This window comes from Macaca nemestrina, chromosome X (assembly GCF_043159975.1).
Source record: "Macaca nemestrina isolate mMacNem1 chromosome X, mMacNem.hap1, whole genome shotgun sequence".
NCBI classification, from domain to species: domain Eukaryota; kingdom Metazoa; phylum Chordata; class Mammalia; order Primates; family Cercopithecidae; genus Macaca; species Macaca nemestrina.
The window spans coordinates 91,486,252-91,503,663 of record NC_092145.1 but is presented as its reverse complement, the minus strand read 5'-3'; the positions used below and the strand labels follow the sequence as shown (position 1 = coordinate 91,503,663).

Genomic DNA, 17,412 nt, shown 5'->3' with positions numbered 1-17,412 from the left:
GGAAAGGAACAACCAGTACCAGTCACTGCAAAAACATGCCAAAATGTAAAGGTCATCAATGCTAGGAATAAGCTGCATAAACTAATGAACAAAATAACTGGCTAACGTCATAATGACAGGATCAAATTCACACATAACAATATTAACGGCAAACTGGATAGAGAGTCAAGACCCATCAGTGTGCTGTATTCAGGAAACCCACCTCATGGGCAGAGACACACATAGGCTCAAAATAAAGGGATGGAGGAAGATCTACCAAGCAAATGGAAAACAAAAAAGGCAGGGGTTGCAATCCTAGTCTCTGATAAAACAGACTTTAAACCAACGAAGATCAAAAGAGACAAAGAAGGTCACTACAAAATGGTAAAGGGATCAATTCAACAAGAAGAGCTAACTATCCTAAATATATATGTACCCAATACAGGAGCACCCAGATTCAAAAGCAACTCCTTAGAGACCTACAAAGAGACTTAGACTCCCACACAATAATAATGGGAGACTTTAACACCCCACTGTCAACATTAGACAGATCAATGAGACAGAAAGTTAACAAGGATATCCAGGAATTGAACTCAGCTATACACCAAGCAGACCTAACAGACATCTACAAAACTCTCCACCCCAAATCAACAGAATATACATTCTTCTCAGCACATCATCACACTAATTTCAAAACTGACCACATAGTTGGAAGTAAAGCGCTCCTCAGCAAATGTAAAAGAACAGAAATTTTAACAAACTCTCAGACCACAGTGCAATCAAACTAGAACTCAGGATTCAGAAACTCACCAAAAATGCTCAACTACATGGAAACTGAACAACTTGCTGCTGAATGACTATTGGGTACATAACGAAATAAAGGCAGAAATAAAGATGTTATTTGAAACCAATGAAAACAAAGTTACAATGTACCAGAATCTCTGGGACACATTTAAAGCAGTATGTAGAGGGAAATTTATAGCACTAAATACCCACAAGAGAAAGCAGGAAAGTTCTAAAATTTACACCATAACATTACAATTAAAAGAACTAGAGAAGCAAGTGCAAACACATTTAAAAGCTAGCAGAAGGCAAGAAATAACTAAGATCAGAGGAGAACTGAAGGAGATAGAGACACTAAAAAACACTTCAAAAAAAAATCAATGAATCCAGGAGCTGTTTTTTTTTTTAAAGATCAACAAAATTGACAGACCACTAGCAAGACTAATAAAGAAGAAAAGAGAGAAAAATCAAATAGACACCATAATAAAATGATAAAGGGGATATCACCACCGATCTGACAGAAATGCAAACTACCATCAGATAATACTATAAACACCTCTACACAAATAAACTATAAAATCTAGAAGAAATGGGTAAATTCCTGGACACATACACCCTCCCACGACTGAACCAGGAAGAAGTTGAATCCCTGAATAGACCAATAACAGGCTCTGAAATTGAGGCAATAATTAATAGGCTACCAACCAAAAGAAGTCCAGGACCAGATGCATTCACAGCCGAATTCTACCAGAGGTATAAGGAGGAGCTGGTACCATTCCTTCTGAAATTATTCCAATTGACAGAAAAAGAGGAAATCCTTCCTAACTCATTTTATGAGGCCAACATCATGCTGATACCAAAGCCTGGCAGAAACACAACAAAAAAAGAAGATTTTAGACCAATATCCCTGATGAACATCAATGCAAAAATCCTCAAAAAAAAATAGTGGCAAACCGAATCCAGCAGCACATCAAAAAGCTTATCCACCATGATCAAGTGGGCTTCATCCCTGGGATACAAGGCTAGTTCAACATATGCAAATCAATAAATCTAATCCAGCTTATAAAATGAACCAAAGACAAAAACCACATGATTATCTCAATAGATGCAGAAAAGGCCTTTGAAAATTTCAACAGTCCTTCATGATAAAAACTCTCAATAAATTAGGTATTGATGGGATGTATCTCAAAATAATAAGAGCTATTTATGACAAACTCACAGCTAATAGCATACTGAATGGGCAAAAACTGGAAGCATTCCCTTTGAAAACTAGCGCAAGATAGGGATGCCCTCTCTCACCACTCTTTTTCAACATAGTGTTGGAAGTTCTGGCCAGGGCAACCAGGCAGGAGAAAGAAATAAAATATTCGATTAGGCAAAGAGGAAGTTAAATTGTCCCTATTTGTAGATGACATGATTGTATATTTAGAAAATCCCAACATCTCGGCCCAAAATCTCCTTAAGCTGCTAAGCAACTTTAGCAAAGTCTCAGAATACAAAATCAATGTGCAAAAATCACAAGCATTCTCATATACCAGTAACAGACAAACAGAGAACCAAATCATGAGTGAATTCCCATTCATGATTGCTTCAAAGAGAATAACATACCTAGGAATCCAACTTACAAGGGATGTGAAGGACCTCTTCAAGGGGAACTACAAACCACTGCTCAACGAAATAAAAGAAGACACAAACAAATGGAAGAACATTCCATGCTCATGGATAGGAAGAATCAATATCGTGAAAATGGCCATACTGCCCAAGGTAATTTACAGATTCAATGCCATCTCCATCAAGCTAACAATGACTTTTTTCACAAAATTGGAAAAAACTACCTTAAAGCTCATATGGAACCAAAAAAGAGCCCGCATTGCCAACACAATCCTAAGCCAAAAGAACAAAGCTGGAGGCATCATGCTACCTGACTTCAAACTATACTATAAGGCTACAGTAACCAAAACAGCATGGTACTGGTCCCAAAACAGAGATATAGACCAGTGGAACAGAACAGAGTCCTCAGAAATAATACCACACATCTACAACCATCTGATCTCTGACAAACCTGACAAAAACAAGAAATGGGGAAAGAATTCCCTATTTAATAAATGGTGCTGGGAAAACTGGCTAGCCATATGTAGAAAGCTGAAACTGGATCCCTTCCTTACACCTTATACAAAAATTAATTCAAGATGGATGACAGACTTAAATGTTAGACCTAAAACCATAAGAACCCTAGAAGAAAACCTAGGTAATACCATTCAGGGCATAGGCATGGGCAAGGACTTCATGTCTAAAACACCAAAAGCAACGGCAACAGAAGCCAAAATTGACAAATAGGATCTAATTAAACTAAAGAGCTTCTGCACAGCAAAAGAAACTACCATCAGAGTCAGCAGGCAACCTACAGAATGGGAGAAAAGTTTTGCAACCTACTCATCTAACAAAGGGCTTATATCCAGAATCTATAAGGAACGGAAACAAATTTACAAGAAAAAATATACCCCATCAAAAAGTGGGTAAGGGATATGAACATACACTTCTCAAAAGAAGACATTTATGCAGCCAACAGACACATGAAAAAATGCTCATCATCACTGGCCATCAGAGAAATGCAAATCAAAACCACAATGAGATACCATCTCACACCAGTTGGAACGGCGATCATTAAAAAGTCAGGAAGCAGCAGGTGCTGGAGAGGATGTGGAGAAACAGGAATGCTTTTACACTGTTGGTGGGACTGTAAACTAGTTCAATCATTGTGGAAGACAGTGTGGCAATTCCTCAAGGATCTAGAACTAGAAATACCATTTGACCCAGCCATCCCATTACTGGGTATATACCCAGAGGATTATAAATCATGCTGCTGTAAAGACACATGCACATGTATGTTTATTGTGGCACTATTCACAATAGCAAAGATCAACCCAAATGGCCATCAGTGACAGACTGGATTAAGAAAATGTGGCACATATACACCATGGAATACTATGCAGCCATAAAAAAGGATGAGTTCATTTCATTTGTAGGGACATGGATGCAGCTGGAAACCATTATTCTCAGCAAGCTATCGCAAAGACAAAAATCCAAACACTGCATGTTCTCACTCATAGGTGGGAATTGAACAATGAGAACACTTGGACATAGGAAGCGGAACATCACACACCGGGGCCTGTCATGGGGTGAGGGAAGGACAGAGGGATAGCATTAGGAGATATACCTAATGTAAATGATGAATTAATGGGTGCAGCATACCAACATGGCACATGTATACCTATGTTACAGACCTGCACATTGTGCACATGTACCCTAGAACTTAAAGTATAAAAAAAAAAGAATTAAAGAAATGTATGAGAATAACATCTCATCAAGTAGTATATCAGTAAAAAGATACAAAAAGAAACCAAATAGAAATTCTGAAGTTGAAAAATATAAGAACTGAAATTAAAAATAAACCAAAGAAGTTCAACAGCAGATATAAGCAGGCAGAAAAAAGAATTCATGAACTGAAAGGTAGGTCAATTGTGATTACCCAGTCTAAGGAACAGAAAGATAACAGAGTGAAAAAAATTTACAAAACTCCAGAGACCCGTGAACATCATCAAGCATACCGAAATACGCATTATGGAAGTCTGAGAAAAAGTAGAGAGTGAAAGAGGCAGTAAGAATATTTGAAAAAATAATGGCTGAAAACTTCCAAAAATTGATGAACACTAATATATACATCCAAGAATCTCAATGAATTGCAAGTAAGATAAACTCAAAGAGAAGCACACCAAGACATCATAATTAAACTGTCAAAAGACAAACATAAAGAGAGAATCTTGAATGCAGAAAGAGAAAAATGACTGATCGTATACAAAAGATCCTTAGTAAGATTAACAACTGATTTCTCACCCAATACTATTTATGATAATGGGATACCTACCATATTTAAAATGCTGAAAGAAAAAACATGTGAAGCAATGTTTTATATCCAGCAAAACTTACAAATGAAAGAGAAATAAAAACATGTCCAGATAAACAAGAACTGATAAAAATTTTTTACTAGATATGCTTGACAAGAAATACTAAAAGGAGACTTTTAGGCTGCAATGAAACAACACTAACTGTAATTTGAAGACCATGAAAAAATAAAGAAGGCTGGTAAAGGTAACTGCATGAGGAAATATAAAAGATGAAAGAAGTATGTTTTTTGTTTGTACCTCTGTGTTTCATCCTACCTGATTTAAAATACAAATGCATAAAATAATAATTATAAATCTGCATTGATGAGAAAATAATGCATAAATAAAATATTGGTATGATAAAATCATAGAGGATGGGGAAGAGAATAGAAATAAATGGAATCAATAATTTTGTATACTATTGAAATTAAATAGAAATGAAACTGAACTAGACTGTAATAATTTAATTGTACTCACCAGAGTGACCCAGAAGAAAATAACTCAGAATGAATAATAAATAAAATGACAAAGGCTTTAAAAAGTTATACTAGGGGCCAGGCATGGTGGCTAATGCCTGTAATCCCAACACTTTGGGAGGCCGAGGTAGATGGATCACTTAAGGCCAGGAGTTCGAGACCAGCCAGGCCAACATGGCAAAACCCTATCTCTACTAAAAAAAAATACAAAAATTAGCTATGCATGGTGGCACTGCAATCCCAGCTACTCAGAAGGCTGAGGCAGGAGAATCGCTTGAGCCGAGGAGGCAGAGGTAGCAGTGAGCCAAGATCATGCCACTATACTCCAGCCTGGGCGAGGTATACTAGAAAACATCTATTTAATACAAAAAAAAGTAGTGATGGAAGAATAGACAAAATGAAAAATAAGACACAGAAATCCAAAGCAAAATAGCAGTAAATACCAATCTGTAAATTACCAAAATTAATTGTACCTGGATTAAGCGCCCTAATTAGAAGGCAATATTGGTAGAATGGAATTTTTAAAAAGATACAACTCTATGTGATCTACAGAAAACACAATTTAGATTAAAATATATAAATAGGTTGGAAGTAACGGGATGCGAAATGATACTAGACACACAGTACTCAAAAGAGAGCTGTTTTATTTTGTCTGATATTTATAACAGACAAAATAGACTTAAGACAAAAATTGTTAGTAGAGATAATGAAGGGCATTGTATAATGATAAAACGGTCAATCAGGAAAATGTAGCAATTATGAAAATATATCACACTTAACTTTAAAGCCCCCAAATATAATACATAAAACAAAAAATGATTAAATTGAAGGGAGAAATAGACAATTCCACAATAGTTCAAAATTTAAATTTAGTCACTGGTTAATTTAAGAAATTTGCAGAGCCTCAAAACATTGCCTCCAAAATATTTACTAATTGCTAGAAGTTTTAAAAATTATTTAATACTCCTCACAAGAAGTGGAACTTAATTCTAGTCTCATTGAGTGTCAGCCAAAGTTAGTCACTGAATTTCAAATAATAGACTATGAAAAGGGAGAAAAAAAACCTACCAAACTTTAAAGTGGAGAAACCACCTCAACAAAAGTGATCAACATTAATATCACCAATAAGTTATGCTGACATCGTGCAACCCCTGATATTATGCAATGAGAAAGACACATCACTTCTGTGGTACTCTTATAAAAAATCTGTAACTCCCCTTTAGTCATGAGAAAACCATCAAACGACTTGAAATCAAGAGACATTATAAAAAACAACTAACGAATATTCCTTAATAGTGTCAAGGTCATAAAATACTTTAAAGCTTAAAAAGCTGTCACTAATTGGAGGAGACCAAGGCGACATGAAGAATAAATGCAATATAGTACTGACTCAGGTCTTGAATCAAAAACAACAAAGGATATTAGTGCAAAAACTAGGAAAAGGTGAATAAGAACAATGTTAAAGTACTTACATTATCAGATTCTAAAATATAGTATGAAGCTACATTAGTCAAGACAGAATGCCATTATCATAAGTATAGAAAGATAGAGCATTAAAACACAAAAGAGTACAGAAATAAAAACACATATATGGTTAATTAATTTTTGTAAAAAGCACTAATAAAATTCAGTGATTAAATGAAAGATTTTCCAAATGGTCCTGGAATAACTAAATATCTCTATTGAAAAACAAACTATGTTGTTATCCATATATCCTTTGACTGATCTACCTATTTATCTGGACACATACCTCACACCATAAACAAAAATTAACTGAAAGTGAATCAAAACATATACATGAAAGTTAAAGCCATAACGTTCCTATAACACAAATAGAAGGTTATCTTTGCACCTTTGGATTGTGAAACAAATCTTAAAATGCCAAAAAAAAAACCACACTGGACTTCATCAAATTTAAAACATTTGCTCATTGAATTACCTGATTACAAAAATAAACAGGCAACACACAGACAAGGAGGAAACATTTACTCTCTCTTTCTCTCTATATATAAAATTTGTATGTATGTATGTACATATGCATATACATGTATCTGACAAGGAATGTGACATCAACAATATGAAAGAGGAGGCAGCTCTAGGCTATCATCCCTCATAGAAACATAGAACAAGTGGATACTTTTGGAACCAGTTTTTTCAGAATTCAGAAAATCAGTCAAAATTTACAATAACCAAATGAACTCTAAAGAGAGAAAAAAAAATCTTCAAAACAGTAGGAAGTAATTGATGATTTTACTTACTCTTTTTCCACCCTCTTCCTGGCACAATAGTAGCTTTGGTTCAGAAGCAAGGACAGCCTGCATTCCCAGTGTGGCACCCTTTCCCTGGTTCCAAAGTAAGAAGAGTAGAATTGTTTCATATGGTTGTTCATATGGTTGCTCTAACTTGTCCACTACGTGGATGACTGACACAAGGCTTTCATCTTTGTTTTACCTAAGTAAAACTCAGGTCAGAAAAAGAACAAGCATTGCTTAAAAACACTGAAAGTCATACAATCCTCACATGTCTGAAGCAAAAGGCTATAATAAAAACGAACAGTAGATTGCTAAGGCAAAAATCTGGGAAGAGCTTTTTTACTTCCTACACTATTAAGATGACAAATTTATGAAGAATAATTATGAGTCTCTATTATCGGACACACATTGTATAAGTTATAATTTGTGACAACATAAAGGGTGGAGAATAGAGCTGTATAGGAGCAGAGATTTTGTATGTTATTGAAGTTATGTGTGCATCAAATCAACTAAATTGTTATAAATTTAGGATGTCACATATAATCCCCATATTAAACAAAAAGAAAATGTCTACAAAATCTATATACAAAAATATAAGAAGAAAATCAGTTAATAACAAAAAATCCACTATCAACATAAAAGAAAGCATTAAGGGAGGGAAAGAGGGACAAAAAATTTCTAAGACATACTTAAACAGAAAAATGGCAGAGGTAAATCTTTCCTTATCCTTCATTACTTTAAATATAAATGGAACTAACTCTCCAATCAAAAGATATTGCTTGGAAGAATGAATTTTTAAAAATGTGATCCAACTATGTACTATCTACAAGGGATTCACTTTAGATATAAAAGACACAAATAGGTTGAAGCAAAAAAAAAGGAAAAAGATTTTCCTTGCAAATCTACAGCCACTGTAACAATATCAAACAAAGTAGGCATTAAATTAAAAAAAAACCACAAGAAATGTCAATGCTTATTAGTAAATGGATAATTCATCAAGGAGATATCAAAATTATAAAAATAAATATACTAACAACAGATACCCGAGATATATGCACAGTTTCACAGAATTGAAGGGAGCAATAGACAGTCACACAATAATAGTTGGAGACTTCAGTTGAAAACATTCAAAAATGGATAGAGAATGTAGGAATAAGGTCAGTAGAAAATAGAGGATTTGAACAACACTACAAACAAACTAGACTTGACAGAGTTATAACACCTCACCCCACAACAGGAGAATACATAATCTTCTCAAGTGCACATAGAACATTCTCTAAGACAGAACACATTTTAGGCTACAAAACAATTCTCAATACATTTTGAAAGATTAAAATAATATAAAGTGTCTTTTCTAATTACAATGGAATGATGCTGTAAATAAATGACAGAAGAAAAACTGAAAAGTCAGTGTGTTATATATTCAAGATACTGTGTCTTTTGCTCTATGTAATTATACCTCTCTCTCTATATATATATATATATATAGATATAGATATAGATATAAATATCTATATATATATAGATATAATTTGCTATGTTGGTACTATGAAATCATCAACTTAGAAACCCTCTTGCTCGTGTAACATAATGAAGATTAATGAGTTCTCTGTCACCTGAATTAACAGAACATATGTACCCTTCTAACCCTTTAAATAACATTTATCACATTCTTTTTACCTTGTTATACAGGGTTTTATATCCATCTTTTGCCTCTGCTATTGCTTTAAAGGCAATTTTTGTCTCTGCTATTGATTTGAAGGCCACAAAAGAACATATAAAAGACCATGTTTTATTTATCTTGGTTTCCCAGCATGACACCCAGGAAAACATCTTGCACATTTTGTCAGAGGATCCTGGGTTATTATTTCATAAATAAATGAATGATTAAATAAACAAGTACTAATCAAAGTAACCAGAGCAGAAACCCTGATTTATGAGAAGTGCTAACATCACTTCCTTTGGCAGTTATCTAGATGTCTTTAAAAATGAACCTAAATCTTTTGTGGTATGAACACTCAACAAGAGAATGAAGGATGCATGTGGAAAATCTGTGAAGGAGAGAAAGCATGGATGCTTTACATTTTCAGAAGTCCTGAATATAGTTCATACAGTTAAAAGTAAACCCAGGGCTAAGCACAGTTGCTTACACCTATAATACCAACACTTTGGGAGGCTGAGGCAGGTGGATCGCCTTGAGCTCCAGTTTGAGACCAGCCTGGGCAACATGGTGAAACCTCATCTTCATAAAATATCAAAAATTAGCTGGGCATGGTAGCTTGTGCCTGTACTCCCAGCTACTCAGGAGGCTGAGGTGGGAGGATTGCTTGATCTTGGGAGGTCGAGGCTGCCGTGAGCCATGATTGCCCACTGCACTTCAACCTGAGTGACAGAGCAGGACACTGTTTAAAAAAAAAAATCCATACTTAGAATTAATTAGTTCAGTGAAATAGCCAATTTACAGATGGCAAACTTTTTTCTATCTTTAAAGAAAATATTTTGTCCAAACGATAGACAATGTAGACATTTCACACTTCATTCACTTGTTTGAGTCTATTTAGATACAGACTAAAATAGAGAAAAAGTATATCATTTTACACCTATACTTACTTATTTAGCCCTTATTCTTGTGTTTTTTAAAAACTGACTCTTAAAATCTTGTCCATTCCCATACATTAACTCTGATTTTTGCAGATAGCTCACAATCCGGGAGGCGTTTGATTACTAGGTAGTCAGTTTCCTTACAAAAGTAATCAGCTACAAAGTTAATTCCCACTCACAATGCACTTTAATATTCATGTCTAAAATTATTAACATAAAATTTGTTTGAATTACTCCTGTAATCTTCTGGACAGAATTCTTTGCTCTATTCTCTGACATTTTGCCATATCACTTCAGAATATACAGTGGAATTCTGAAGCTATGCAGGCTTGAATGTTCATTTTGACTTCATCTAGCTCACTTTCATATCCTCAATCTGTAAGAGTCAGAACTAGGGTCAAATCTTGCTCTGAGTGGCACACTGTGGGATATCCCCAAATTATTATGAGACAATATAAAGCCTAAGGGCCAGGGATGTAAGAATGGTGATGGCTGTCTTCCTTTCTCCTTTAGGATGTATGCTCTAAGGCAGTAGTGATTTTGTCTAGATAGTTCACTGTTCTATCTCCAGTCCCAACCATCATCAATGGGAACAATATAATGCACGGTTCAGGACTTAGAGTCTTGTGGGAGAACAGGAACTAGGAAGCAATAATATTTATCTATGTTATTGTTATCATTGTCTAAGAAAGGAAGATTTTTGTTCGATCTGCTATGTCCCAAACACTTGAAACAATGGCAGGAATAGAGTTAGCCTCCCTCTGAGTGTCAGAATGTGGGGGAACACCAAAATCATCATAAGACAACATAAGGCCTATGTCTGGCCCAAATGTCAGGGGTGGGTAGCGGGTATATGCCTCCCATTAAGAAGAAAACAAGCTCTGTGAGAACTGAGATTTTTGTCATTTTAATTGAAACCTCAGGGCCTCAGTTAGGGCCACGCCTCTCTGAGTATCAGGAGTGGTAAAGTGCCTGAAACAGTAACTAGCATTCTAAGGTCAGTCCTAATAGTTGTGTTGTTGCAATCTGTTTTCCAATTGCGGAAACATAGATCCTTACAACAAAACACAAAATAAACTCCACATGGTTTAAAGTTCATTTATGGGGAAATTTTTTAAAAAACAATACTATTATCAGTTATGATGATATTTGCAGTAAAAACATAAAACATGGGCAAGCATCACACCAAATTAATTACAGTGTCTGCCTATTCAAAGAATGGAAGTGGGATGGTACTGGGAAAGAGATTTATTATCTGTAATTTTCTGACTTTAATAAAATGTACATCTCTATCTATATTAAATAGGCCAAAATGTTGACACTTATTAATTTTGGGTGGAGGTGAGCAAATGTTTGTCATATCTTTCATACTTTCCTATACTTTGATTTAATTTTGATAAATAAAATACAAAGATAATTGAAAATACCATTATAGCTGATTATTTTATTACAATGTTTTCAGAATTAGAACTAGGTGACATAAAATATGCAAAATCATAAAGCATCTGAATAGTACAGTCAACAAGCAACAACCAGTACAATCAGCAATAATAGAGACAACTTTTAACTTCGTATGTCACAGAGAATGTGTATACCTTTTTAATAAAAAACCTGAATAAACCAATAACTATCAAAGAAATCACAAAGCTGATTTAAAAATCTACCATCAAAAGTGTCATCAGGATTAGATTGTTTTACACTTTGTCCTAGCTAACTTTTAACGAACAAATAATTCTAATGCTATTTAAATTATTCCAGACCACAGGAAAAAAAATTGAAAACTCACATAATCATATTTTTTAAAGCTAGCACAACTTCAATAACAAAACTTGATAAAGATAGCATCAGAAGGACAAAATACAACTTTACTTTGGAATGAAAATGTAATAATTCTAAATTAAGTACTGGTAAATAAAATCCAGTAATGTAGCAAATCATTATTTCACCATGACCAAGAAGGATTTGTTCCAGAAATACAAGTTTAGTTCCACATCAAATACCTACCATTCTAATTCATCACATCAACAAATTAAAGAGAAAAAAAATCATACAATTTTATCAATAGATGCTGAAAAGACATTTTATAAAATTCGGGAACCACTTCTAGCAATAACACTATAAAACAGGAATAGCAGAAACTCTTAAACATGTTAAAGACTATCTACTAATAACCAAAAGTAAATGTCATACTAATAGGGAATACTATACCCTATTAATATTTTGCATTCTTACTTCCATGAAAATTAAGAACAAGACAGTCATGTCTGTCGTCATCACTATTCAACATTGTTTTGAAAAATCCAGCTAATGTAACAGTAATCAGTATAAACATTAAGAGGAAATAAAATGATCTATATTTTCAGGTGAAATAATTTCATATCTAGGAAACCCAAAATATTATATTCTTAAAAATCTACTGTAATTTCAATGATTAAATAAGCTTATTAGACAGAAGATAAAAATACAAAAATCTATAGGTTGTCTATATTGTCAAAAATAGAAAATTACAAATGAGAAGAAAAAAACCAATTCACAATGTCAAAATATGAAATAAAACTGTAAAAATACTTAGAAATAAATTCAATTAGCTATGATATACTTACGTGAAGAATATTCCAATAACAAGACCAAAATATTTCGATGATGTATGAAGACTCTTGAGTGCTAAGATTTAATATTATTAAAGAGCCCTCTAAACAAAAATGCAGGATTTTAATATAATTATAATTGTGATGTCAGCCATCATAATTAGAGTTTTATTAAAATTCTGCATTTCATTTTTTCACATGAAAGAATGAATGTCTAGGACAGATTGTATAAAGAAAACAACTAATGACATGGGACTTGCTTTATCGGATTCTAAAACTTACGATGAAGCCACTATAATTAAATCATGATATTGGCTCAGAAATTTGAAAATGGGTAATATTTTAAATAAATGTCACAATCAGGTATCCAATGTGAGAAAATGTTATAGCTGGATCCCCATCTTACACCATATACAAAAATAAATTTCAGATGGATCAAACATTTAAACATTAAAAATAATAAAGTTATTAGAAGAAAATGTAGATGAATATTTGTATGACTTTGGGTGGGGGGATCCATGTGGTAAAAAAAGAAAACCAAAATCTATAAAAGAGATAGTGGTCTACCTAAAATGTTTAAAAATTTTAAAGGAAAATACATGATCAATAAAGTCAAGATGAAAAAATCATAACACATTAGAGCTACAAATGATTCATATGCACTATGTAGTAAGAATTTCTACAAATTTATAATGAAAAACATCAATAGATACATGAACAAAGGGAAAGAACAGGCAAATCAGAGAAAAATCCAAACAGAAATAAGGACAGCAACAACAAACCTCTTTGAACTCAGATAAAAGGCAATTAAAGTCACAAGCAATACAATGCAATTTTTAGCCTTTCATATTTTCAAGCATTAAAGAGTGCTGAAGAGGATGCTGAAATGGGTGCTTTCATTTTGGATAGTAATCTTGTAATATTTCTGAAACATATGCCTACATAGTATTTCTGGGACTCCAACCTATAGACATAAAAGCACCAGTATTATGTATTACAGCAGCGTTATTTTGAAAAAAAAAAAAAAAAGGGAAATAAAAGACGATAAATAATGAAATGACTGAATGCTTTTTTGGCACATCAGCAAGTACTGTGTATTCAGCTGTTAGAGGAAGGGAGGGAGGGGGAGAGTGAGAGTGCAAGAGAGTAAGAGTGAGGGCCAGAGAGAGCCAGAGAGCAAGAAAGACCGAAGCTACTGATAAGGAGGTATCATCTACATGTCAAGTGAGAAAAGCATGTGGCTTGCCATTTTTACAGAAACTATTAGAACATACTTTCTGTATGAAGATAGGGAAAATAGGTGGAAGGATGTACTTCGCATCCTCAACACTTGTTTTCTGAGAAGAAACAAGGTAAGGAAAGGAAGGGGTAAGGACGACGGGGTGTGGGTTTACACCATTAATTTTTCCTAATCTATTTTTGCATTGTTCCAATGGTTGCAAACACTTTTTAATTTTCTATTAGCACCCAATTTAACTGTTAAGTTACAGAACAACGCAATATCAAAAGTAGCAAAGTACACTTGAGGCAAAATTGTGAAACTAGTCAAGGTAAGATTTGGAGGCACAATAAAATGTATCCACTTTCCCGAATTTCTGACACCTAAACTGTTCTCTGCGTTCACAACTACGAGAACACAAAATAATTTACATCTAACAGTTCCACAACTTCTGTAAAGAGCACAAAGAATTTAAGGAGTTTTCACCAAACCATAGACATAAATGTGAATATCATCATCAAACTTAATGAAGTAGACAGATGGCTTCGCCACCACTTGATGTATAAAAATGCCAGTTCTCTTGGACCCGTCATCTTTGGCATGCTCCACCTGCTTGCCCACGAGACTGTCGACCACCTCTCCAGGCTCCCGTTCTGCTGTAGGGAAATAGTAGTTGGAATCTGGAATAATGCGTAAGTCACCATCTTTGTAGTCATCAAGCAGCGTGTACATATAGAGAACAGGATCTTTCTCGTAGGTGATGTAAAACCAAGTATCCATCACAGGAGCTCGCGCCAGGACCATACCCTTCCATTCATCCTTGGTACCATGCTCACCTTCAAACACATGCCCCACTGCCTTGCCAATCAGGGAATCTGCCAGTCGTGAATCGATACGAGGAGTTGGCACTCTCTCAGGAAGGATCTCTAGCGCTAAAACTCTCTTATCGCGGTGCAGTTCTAGTCCATACACACTATCTTTGCCATCATATTTAATGATGTAAAGTGTGGGCTTCACGGAAACCTGCTCGAGCACAGTACCCTTCCACTGCTCCACGGGCTCGTTGCCTTCCTTCCAGCCGTGTTGAATGCGGCAGCCCACGATGTTTCTACGAGTGAGGAAAGTGGGCTTGCGCCGTTGCTTCCTGTGGGTGTGCCTTTTCTTCATCAGGTATGCGGACACGCCATCTACCCCCATCGGAGGCACAGTCGGAGGAGACATAGCTCAAGGATTAAGAGGGCTTGGGGAAAGCTGCTGCCCTGGTCGATTAAACTGACAAAAAGTTAACACTATGCAATATGATATATATATATATATATATATTTATTATTATTTTTATTTTTATTTTTTGCGATCTCAAAGACCTGGTCTGTGCTCCCTTCTCCAAGTGCAAGGCTCTCACCAAGGTTTTGGCAGAAATGCTCGAACTCTAACCGTGAGCACTGGGACAGCGTGTGCCTTTCCACAGTGCTTTCCTCTCTCGCCCTAGAAGGGTTACTGCAGCAGTGGCGGCCGACGCTAGAGATGGCGGGCTCGCGAGTGCAGTTCGTGCCTTGCGCCCGCCCCAACCCCGACCCCAAGTCCCCGAATCGGCCACTTAGCTGTTGTCGATGCTGGTGCGGCTGCGGCACGGCGACAGAGAAAACGACGGGGAAGAAAGGCACGGGGTAAGAGGGATGGCTGCAGCGGCAAAGGCGCAGGCAGCGGCACGTCTCTGGGGAGTCCGCGCGGCCCGGGCTTCGCAGCGCTAGTTGGCTTGGCTTCACTCTGGCGACTGGGTCTTTGCTGCCCAGGGAACCCGCCCCCTGTGAGCCCGCCTGAGCCTTGGCCCCGCCCCCAGACATCCCGCCTTCCGCTCCGCGGGCGGCTGCCAGGCTGGTCAGCGCGCGTGCCCGTGTTCAGTTTGTACTGACACACGCGCCCTCTCTTTCATTTCCTCCTCCGCCCCTCGACCGTTTCCCTCAAACGCCAGCCAGACAGGCCGACTCCCCTCCTCCTCCTTTCTGGCCGTCTGCTGCCCGCCAGCCTCCTACACAGTGGCTCCATCTGCTTTCTGTCTTCCAGGAATTCCTCACTTAAAAAAAAAAAAAGTAAAACACACGCACACCCAGAAAGAGTTTGTGCGTACAAATTATTTTCTTTCAGTTTAAGACATTTAAGATGAGAATAAAAACTCTGTGTATAATTCACAGTCCACCATCTTAATCCAAAATCTCTTTTATATTTTCTACCTGATCATTTCTGGTGATTATTTTTTAAAATTTTTTTGGCAGAATGTAAAGGTCATGTACTGACACTGTGGAGATCTCATAAAGTTCAGTGAAATAAAAGACGAAACTACCATTAATTTTACCATCCAGACTGCACCAAAATGTTAACAATACTGTTTTCTCTCTTGTTAATAAACCTGTGCTTATATTTTATAAAATTGGGAGCATATTTCATACTTTTATAACTTGTGTTTTTCATGTATGTCACGAACATTTTCCAAGGTTGTTAAATACTCTCAAAACATGATTTTTAATGGTAATATTAAATATTTGTAATATTCCTTTTGATAGTACATTATCCTACATGCTCTATAACATAAGAATAAAAGCATTTTACCTTCATAAATGGATTTATTGTCTAAACCATTTTTTAAGAGAATATTTAATGACATGGAGAGCTGCACATGAGATGAGTGCATTGTTTGAAAAAGGAATATATTGAAACAATATTGTGGCCTTAATTTTGTAGAGAGAGAAAGAAAGGATTTTTTGTGTATATATTTGCTGTTTTTCTGTATATAAAAGTGCTGCATGCTTATATCGAAAACCTGAAAGAGAAGAAAGTGTCCATAATTTCACTTACCTTAAGTCACAGAGCTGCTGTGAGGATTAAATAAGAGTGTCTGTAAAACTTTTAACACTACATCCCACTTACAAGATGACATTAAAATCCAGAGGAGTCTAGGGTTCTCATTTTCGTTCCTCTACTCTTCGCTGGTGAAAAGAGAAAGCGTCATATACTCATGAGTAAAAAAGGCAATTAATTCACCTGGAAACAAAAAAACCGGGGGAAAAAGCTGCAAGGTGTCAATACTGGTTGCCTGAACATTTCATTACCTTCCAGGTCAGTGACAGAGAGACCTAGTCCTCATTCTGTTTAATAGCTGTTCACACAGAATGTGTAAGGATCCCCCAATTCACCATGTTTCCCAGGCAAAGGACTTCAGAGATGGGATAATTCTTTAATGCCATATCACAAGAAAGTAATTCCAAGGAGGAAGGTAAGCTACATGCATGAACAGTTATTTCCAAACACTTAGAATGATATCATGGTGTATATATATTCACACATATACACAACCTACACATTCATACTCAAAGTCAGAAGGTGAGTGTGTGTAAATGTTTTGCCATTATGTTCTACAAATAATGTCTTCCAAATAATTCCCCAGACCAAGATGCACCAAGCACTTTTTGCTTAGAAGAGCAGTTGACACGTGAAAGAAGAAGATGACCCACAGGACACACAAATGCAGGGAAAACAGTTTCCTCAGGCCTTTGGTTACATCCTTCAAGGGAA

At 35.8% G+C, this 17,412-nt stretch overlaps 1 protein-coding gene and 1 long non-coding RNA gene across 2 annotated transcripts in view; one reads left to right on the top strand and one right to left on the bottom strand.

Moving 5' to 3' along the window:
- Window positions 1-16,454, top strand: part of LOC139360882 (uncharacterized) — a 77,125-nt gene extending 60,671 nt beyond the window's left edge. Inside the window, exons 2-3 of the long non-coding RNA XR_011618425.1 lie at window positions 13,881-13,975; window positions 16,116-16,454. This is a non-coding gene — a long non-coding RNA (uncharacterized lncRNA). The remainder of the gene's footprint in view (window positions 1-13,880; window positions 13,976-16,115) is intronic.
- LOC105476717 (spindlin family member 4) lies at window positions 8,980-15,625 on the bottom strand. The gene has a single exon (XM_011732910.3). It carries the CDS (start codon window positions 15,061-15,063, stop codon window positions 14,314-14,316), a length of 750 nt encoding a protein of 249 aa, XP_011731212.1. The 5' UTR covers window positions 15,064-15,625; the 3' UTR covers window positions 8,980-14,313.
- Window positions 16,455-17,412: the final 958 nt, after the last annotated feature.

What these genes read in the sequence shown, in the direction of transcription:
- LOC105476717 (XM_011732910.3), bottom strand. Translation starts at nt 15,063, where the DNA reads ATGTCTCCTCCGACTGTGCCTCCGATGGGGGTAGATGGCGTGTCCGCA.